Below are 8,639 nucleotides of genomic sequence, written 5' to 3' on the forward strand. Positions count from 1 at the left end.
CTCTTTAACCTAGAATTTTTTATGTTCAGATTCCTAGAATAACTCATGTGCCAAAAATTGACCCTCTCTCAAGATGGTGCCTGGCTATAATACTCAGAGGTAAATATGGGCAATACAATGAATTATGAGTCATGCTAAAGTGTCACTGTCAGATAAAATCCTTGGATTAGATTTTAGGTATGGTAGCACTGTGGCTTTTTTGTTTGTTTGCTTTGTGGTTGTAGTTTCAGTTTCTATTCTATGAAATCCTCAGCAAAATAATACATTGCTGTCTTCTTTGTTCTGTGTACCTCCTTGGTGTTTCCTTGTTGCTGCTATTCTTTATTTGTTTGCTCTAGCTGTCCTTTCACCACTTTCTCAACTCTCAAAGTTCTTTCCCTCTTTATCTTCTCACACTGTACTCTTCCCTTTGTTCCCCTGATTCTTGTCAATCATTGAGTCACAGAGAGAAGGCTTGCAATCTTCTGTCCTACCTCAGAATCCCTTCACCTCTCTGACAGACACCTGCAGGTAGGGCCAGTCTATAGTACATGAATTTTTGTGTCTTTTCAGGGCATCACAAATATCTTATAAGGCCTTAGTTATAAATTTTTTGACATCCTCTCTAACTTAATAAAGCAATACCAGCTCAATATGTACATAATACTAGTGTGGTTTTGTGCCATTGTGATATCTTTTCGCTCCCCTCTAGGTTCTTAGAACCTAGGAAAGCATTATCCATATACAAATATTTAAGACATATTTGAGAAGTTTAATTTAAGGCTTTCATCCTTATCAGTAGAAGGCATTACAGTATCTCAATTGCAGAGTGTTATTCTTTAGGAAGATAAGTCTTACTTATTTTCTGTTATTGCACAACAGAAAGAAACTTTGGTCTTTGATATCACTATCTTGATAAATGACAAATCTATGTAATCTATGCTAATCATCAGTAATTGTAATTTTTAAAGGTCCTCCAGGACCCCCTGGGGAAAAAGGAGACAGAGGACCCATTGGATTAACTGGTCTACCAGGCATTCCAGGCCTGATAGGTATGGTAATAATAACTACTTAATCTTAGTCGATGAGGGTATATAAATATATAGTCCTGCATGTATACAAATGAAAATAGCTATTTCATTTGTTCCTGTATTCTCTCTGTGAGTGTATGAACATGTATGGGCATGTTTGAGGAGCTATTAAGCAGTCTAATTATGCATAATTTTGTAATCATAGAAATTCCTGAAACAATTCTTGATTTTCAAAGAAAATTAAATGTTTTTGTCATGGTTGCTTTGTGGAATTACAATACTAAGGGATGCCATTTTACTACAAAAGTATGTAATGAGCCACATGAACATCACCTTAACATTGAATACATTTTAAGATCTTTTTATTTTCAGATATAAAATGAACTAATGTGTGCTGAGGAATATTGGAGTGTATTTCTTACTTATGTAGTCCTTGAATATATCTTCTAACACTCAAAAACTCTGAAAAAAATATTTTAAAATATTTTACCTTTACTGTCAGCTACTTTCTGTATTTTAGAGAAAATTTGATTCAAATTATTTGTTTCTGTATATGCTTTAATCTTGAAAACAATGTTTTGAAAGAAGATGATAGAACAGAAGAGAAAATCATGAACTTTCTCTTTTCTTACAAACCATTAAAATGAGCAATAATATGTCATGTTTGAGTAGAAATAAAATACCTTGCATATTTTTTCAAAGTAGGAAATATATTGCATAGTTTCATTCTAACTACAATGGTTTGTGCTGCCAAAACATATCTTGTATGTCATTTTATTTTTTGTCTTTTCTTTATATAAAAATGTTCTTTCTGATCAATATATTGACCAGTTGAGGATACATGAAAAAAGAAAAATTTTTATGTTGTTATTATAAAGGTGATATACAGAGGGGTTACTATTACATTAGTCAGGTAAAGAGTTCATTTCTTTTTGGGCAGTGTCACCCCCTCCCTTACTCTCTCCCTCTCTTTCCTTCCCATCCCCACTCACAAGTTTTGTTGTTCATTTTCAACATATAGAAAAATAAATTTTGAAAATTGAAAACAGAAAGCCAGGCACTGGTGGCTCACAATTGTAATCCTAGCTACTCAAGAGGCTGAGATCTGAGGATTGTGGTTCAAAGCCAGCCTGGTTAGAAAAGTCCTTGTGAGACTCTTATTTCCAATTAACCACTTAAACAGAAGTGGCACTGTAGCTCAAAGAGGTAGAGTGCTAGCCTTTAGCAAAAGAACTCAGGGACAGTGTGCAGGCTCTGAGTTCAAGCCCAATGACCAAAACAAAAAAATTTTAATTAAAAAAGGCACCTATATGACCCTCATATCATCATTCCTAAAACGAACGTATGTATGTGTATGTTCATATATATATATATATGTGTGTGTGTTAACATATATACATGTGTAGATATGTATATGTTTTATATATGTATAAATCATGATTTATATCTAAACAAACATACACATATGTATGTATATAGAATTACATATATGTTATACATATATATATATAGAGAGAGAGAGAGACAGACAGACAGACAGACAGAATTACAATGAATTCTGTACAAAACAGATTCGCCAAACACTTTATTCAAGAAGTAGGATTTGTTTAAAGATAACCTATTTTATTGTTATTGTAGAGGTGATGTACAGAGGGAATATATATATATATATATATAGAGAGAGAGAGAGAGAGAGAGAGAGGGAGAAGAGTGAGAGGGGAAGAAAGAGAGAATGTGTGTGTGTGTGTGTGTGTGCAGGTGGTTGTTTGATATTAATGTGCCTTTGGGAAGTGATGTCAGATGAGAATTTTTATTAAGAAAAGCCCTTCTACTTGACTATGGTTCAATAGAGCTTAATAATGCTGTGTTGATGCCATAAGTGGGAGGAGTAACCAAGATTATAATAGCTGTCAGAGCTACTACTGTTAAGGCTCTGTCTGTTCCTCCATTATGAATTGCATTTGTCAAAGCTTTATACCTCAACTAGAGAAGTTTAGTCTGGATATATTTGCTGTGCACATACTCTCTTAGGTAGCTGATCTTGCAGCACTTCTTGAACTACCGATATATGAGGTATGAAGAAGGGTTTAAAATGTTTCAGCTTGTGTTAATGCCTTAACAACACAATTTCAAAGTTTCTTTTTGCCAGGTCTTAGTAGTATGCTATTGGTATTGTTTATCTGCACAAATAGGTATTGTCCAGTCACCTCATAAAATGAGTGAGCAAGCAAGTGAGTGATTTGCTGGAGAGAGAATACAAATCCTTCAGGTATCTATCAGCTTGCCATTGGTTTGGTGAAAAACATTCAAAATTCTAAGCCTCCTCTCCTAATGGGTTCTTTCCTAGTTAATTTCATATTCAGTTTGTCTGTCATATTGCTGGATTCCCTTATTACTGAAGCCAGGAAATAAGGAGTATACAATGGTCAGTTTCAATTAATTCTACTTTGTGATTTTAGCCAGTTCATTAATTTTCCACCTACATATTAAGACTTAGATGAACCTTATGCATGTGATTTTTATCTCTGCAGTACTCTAGTCCTTCTACTTGTAAAATGGCAGATTTGTAGCACTAAATCCTTCATCCTTGCTACAGATTACCATAGATATTTAGCTAATTGCTACCTGAAAGGCCCAGAGAATCTAGTCTCTTAGAATAAAATTTTACAGAGGTGCTATATTTAGTGGTCATTTTTCAAGCATAATTAAACGATCAATTACATGATACTACTAACCAGGATGAATTTGCTTAAACTTTCCCCATAATAGTCTATTGATTTATCTCTGAATGTATCTCACAGGGTTTATTTGTGAATTTCTCATTCGCCTATGGAAAATGTAACTCACACACACTTTCTGAGTAGCATTGTAATGGCCCCAACCAACCATTATCAGAATGGCCTTGGCTTCTCCACTACTCTAAAACAGATCCAAATACCTTCTCTTTTCCAGTCCTCATTTGCTCTGAAGTCATACAATATTGTTTTTATATTCACTTTCAGTGATGACTATACAGCTATAAAGTAGAGAAAAATGGTTTAAATATAAGTATACATAAGTTTAATGTAAGTATATATATATATATGTATATGTAATGTATACCTAGAAGTAAACTTGTGAGTGTGTTTTGTGCCTATCTGCACTCATATTTAAATGGTTTAGAATTACAGTGAATTCTGTACAAAACAGATTCACCAAACACTTTATTCAAGAACTAGGATTCTAATTGTTTCAAGTAAATTTACTTTATTGTTATTATAGAGTGGTGTACCGAGGGAATACAATGACAAGAGTCAGGTACTGAGTACACTTCCTTTCGTATGGTGTTTTCTGTTCCCTCATTATCTTGCAGTACCTCCCTCCTGTCTCTGCCCATGGGTTGGATAGTTCAATTTCACCAATGTCCAGTGAGCTCTTATGCTGAAGCTTTTCACCCTTTTCCCTTAAGTTCTGTATCTCCCCTCCCTCCTGATGGATATAAACCTGAATACACCACATCAAGAAGCCAGAATCATAAAGTCTTTTGTTTTCATATATTGGAGTCTGTTTCTTTATGTATATTATTTTATGTAAATATGAAGAACGTACCTAGGCACCTATGTGTTTCTCAGTATCCATTTTTGGTCTTACTGTGTATGAGTATTTAGTATCCTATCTCATTTGTCATATTCCAGTGCGTTTTAGATGTAATTTCCACATAGAAGAGAGAACATGCACCATTTGTCTCTCTAAGGATGGCTTACCTCACATAACATGATTTATGCTAGCTCCATCCATTTCCCTGCAAATGGCATTATTTTATTTTTTCTAATGGCTATGTAAAATTCCATTGTGTATAGGTACCACATATTTTGGATCCACTCATCTATTGTGGGGTATCTGGGCTGTTTCCAAATCTTGGATACTGTGAATAGTGTGGCAATGAACATGGATGTGCAGGTGTCTTTATCATTTCCTGGCTCATGGCATTCAGGGTAGACACCCAGGAGTGGTATGGCTGGATTATAGGGAAGGTCTATGTTTAGTTTTTTGAAGAACCTCCACACTGCCTTCCAGAGTGGTACTAGTATACATTCCCACCAGTAGTGCAGTAAGGTTCCTTTTTCCACACATCCCCACCAACAGTTGTTAGAATTCACAATGTTGGCAAGTCCTACTGGGGTGAGATGGAACCTCAGAGTTGTTTTGATTTGTATTTCCTTTATGTCTAGGGATGATGAGCACTTCTTCAAGTGTTTCTCTGCCATTCTTACTTCTTCCCTTAGCTCTCTTGCCAATTTAGTGATTGGCTTATTAGGTTTGGGAGGGGTTAGTTTCTTGAGGTTGTATAAATTGGATATTAGGCCTTTGTCTCATATATTGCTGGTAAAGATCTTTCCTCAGTTGGTTTGCTGTCTTTCTAGTTTAGTGACTATCTCCTTAGCTGTGCAGAAACTTTAAATTTTGATATAGAGCCACTTGTCAAGTCCTTCTCCTATCTGTTTTGCTCTAGGTACTCTATTCAAGAAGTTTCTACCTATACCGATAAATTCTAATATTTCTCCTACTCTCTCTTGCAGTCATTTCAGTTTTGGGTCTCACATTTGAGGTCTTTGACCCACTTTGAGTTGAGATTAGTGCATGGTCGCAAACAGGAATCCATTTTTAATTTCTTGCCTATGGATGCCCAGTTTTAGGACTCTAATTTTTAAGTAAATACACATAATTTTTGTTGTGTTGTGCTTTCCTAAGGGAAATATTAAATGAAATTTTAGACTCTTAAAAGAATTCCTAAAATTATTAAAATATTAAAAAAACTTAAAAATCTTAAGTTTTTAGCAAATTATCTTGTTAGCCATTACAAAGTCTACCATTTGAAGTTTCCTAGTTTCTAATATTCCCACATTATGTTATTTATTGAATACCTACAATGTAACAAAATACTAATGTTTATTCTTATTGTTCAAATTATCTTTCAGTAGCATTATCCTCCATTTGGAGACTCACTTTATATTAATTTCATATATGCAATGTAAAAAATGGATTGTAACAAACTTTTGTTTTCTTTATTGATCATGTAGGTCCTCCAGGTCAAAAAGGTGATCGTGGAACAACTGGCTTTCCTGGAAGTAAAGGATTCCCAGGACAAATAGGAAAGACAGGAAGGACAGGTATTATAACACTGTGTATTTTGCTAACGAATACACAAATAAATGTCAGATCATAGAATTATATTCAAAGTTAAAAATTACTTTTATTCAAAGTCATTATCATATGGATAGTAGTACATATAGTTTATTTTGTTATCTGAAGCACTTTGAAATTGAGTTCTGTCCACACACACACACACACACACACAGAAAGAGAACAAAACAGTTACATGGAAATGTCATTGCTTGTTCACATGGTAAATGTATATTTAACTTTATAAATTCTCTTTCAAATTGACATTACTTTTTTGCATTTCAACAAGCAATGAGTGGGAATTCCATATTGTGGCCCATGCTCATTGGCTTTGGTGTTATTCATGTTTTGAACTGTACATGCTTCAAGAAATGTAGTTCAGTAATGCTGATAATATCAGGGTAGATGATCAGCATTGATATCAATTACCTCAATGAAAAATTGGCTAGCCACATTATACAACCTGCAATCAGTCTTTCAACTGCAGATATGACTACTTGGAGTGAGTGGTGTATTTATTCTATTTTATTTATTTATTTTTTTTTAGTATTTTATGGTTTTTTTTTATTGTGATAATACCGTACAGAGGGGTTACAATTACATGGGCAAGGTAATGAGTACATTTCTTATCAAGCATTGTTAGCTCCTCCTTTGTTTCCCCTTCACGTCCCTTCCCATTCCCTCCCCTCCCCCCTCCCCCGCCGAAGTTGTAAAGTTCGTTTTCAACATAACAACTTGTACATCTCATTGTTGCAATGGGTACATCTGTATCCCTATTTAAACAATTTGTTTTTCCCCTTCTCCTCCACAAAGTACACCCAAAGAAACATAGGTCCCATGTTTTCCCTTATTTGCAATAACTAGTATATGTCTGAGACAAGCAGAAACGGTCAGATAAGTTGATGTTAGGCAAAATGAACCCCAACATAAGGATTCAAATGTATTTTTTCTTTCTTGTGATTGTTTCTAACATATTTATAAGATGATTTCTTTGTTGCTTTGTATGTCCCTCCCTCATGCTATAACCCTGCTTTCACTGTATTTGTGTGGTGTATTTATACACCCCAAACTTCTAAAGCATCTAGCTATCATCAGGCACTTAAGCAACATGGAGGAAAATATTTGTTTGGTAATTTTCGTGAAATTATCTATATGTCTTAGTTTCCTACATAAGCAATTTGAGTTCATTAGACAAATATGTTTAAAACTTTACATTTGACAGAATTGCAAATCTACTTGCAGATTCCAAGATAGTTCAATGTAGTTCTGGGAAGAAAGAATAAATAATTTTTTATTTGTCTTCTAAGCTTAACATAAAAATTGTTGTAGTAGTTTATGGTCAATCTCAAATATAGGTGATAAGTTAATATTCCTAAAAAATATAATTTTTTTGTTTTGGACTTTTTATACTTACAGTAATGTAATCTATCATGAAATTAACACCACATAATAAGCCAGGTGACTTGAATATTTCTGTTCTCAACAATCTATAACATGGTTGTGTAAAAACAGATTCTCAGTATTGGTGTCTTTCACTCTTGACTTCCTGCAATGGGAGCAGGAAATCTCCCTCTCTCTTTCTCCTGCTCCTCTCCACTCCTCCTAGCTTTCATCTTTCCCTCTCCCTCTTCTCCTATTCCTACACCTCCTTCCTTCTTCCCTCTATCACTTTCTTCTTTATTCTGTTTTATTAAAATAAATGCTTACTGAAAGCTAGAAAAGCAAAAGGCTTCCAAGTATTCCATGTAATATCTTTCCTTAAGCTATATATTATCTCCTCTGTAGCAATTAAAATAATCACTTCCAATTTGGCTTAATTTCATCCATCCTATTTGTTTTTAATTTATGTCTTTTCCTTTTGAACAACCTGAAAATATGGTACTCAGCCTACTTCATAAAAGCATACAACTAAAATAATAAGGAAGTTTTTGAGTACTTTGCAATATTTAGTAATAGCTTTTTTTCAAATTTACTTGTACCTGAATTCACTCCATCACAGTTTAAAAGTGAATGTAATGGTGTAAAATATAATCATATTATATAAAGCAATATGAGAATTAGAAAATTTCACCATGTTGTTCTGATAATGATTGGACCTCAGCTAAATCTTCAAAACAAAACTTCAGTTGAGAGTAAGTTATACTTTTTAAAATGTTTTAGGTCTCATGCTACTTACAACACACTATATGACATTTTTGGAAATTTGAAGCTGGGCACAGGTGGCTCATACCTATACCCCTAGCAACTCAGAAGATATGAGATATGAGAATCTCAGTTCAAGCCAGATCTGAGGACTTTTATCTCAATAGATCAAACAAATCTGAGAGACTAGTTAACCAGAAAAATTCTGGACGTGGAGTTGAGGCTCAAGTACTAGAGCTAAGGCTCTAAGGCTAAAGCCTCCAGGTAGAAACCTAAGTCAGAATGAATTCAAGCTACACACACACACACACACACACACACACA

General features: G+C 34.3%; 1 protein-coding gene across 4 annotated transcripts in view; it reads left to right on the plus strand.

Annotated features, from left to right (window-relative positions):
* The window catches only part of Msr1 (macrophage scavenger receptor 1), a 64,418-nt gene that overhangs the window by 23,142 nt on the left and 32,637 nt on the right, over positions 1–8,639 (plus strand). For all 4 annotated transcript variants that reach the window (XM_013026608.1, XM_013026600.1, XM_013026615.1 and 1 more), the window contains exons 6-7: positions 951–1,031; positions 6,071–6,160. In XM_013026608.1, coding sequence (XP_012882062.1) covers positions 951–1,031; positions 6,071–6,160 — 171 coding nt within the window. The remainder of the gene's footprint in view (positions 1–950; positions 1,032–6,070; positions 6,161–8,639) is intronic.

This window comes from Dipodomys ordii, unplaced genomic scaffold (assembly GCF_000151885.1).
Source record: "Dipodomys ordii isolate 6190 unplaced genomic scaffold, Dord_2.0 Scaffold4, whole genome shotgun sequence".
Lineage (NCBI taxonomy): Eukaryota > Metazoa > Chordata > Mammalia > Rodentia > Heteromyidae > Dipodomys > Dipodomys ordii.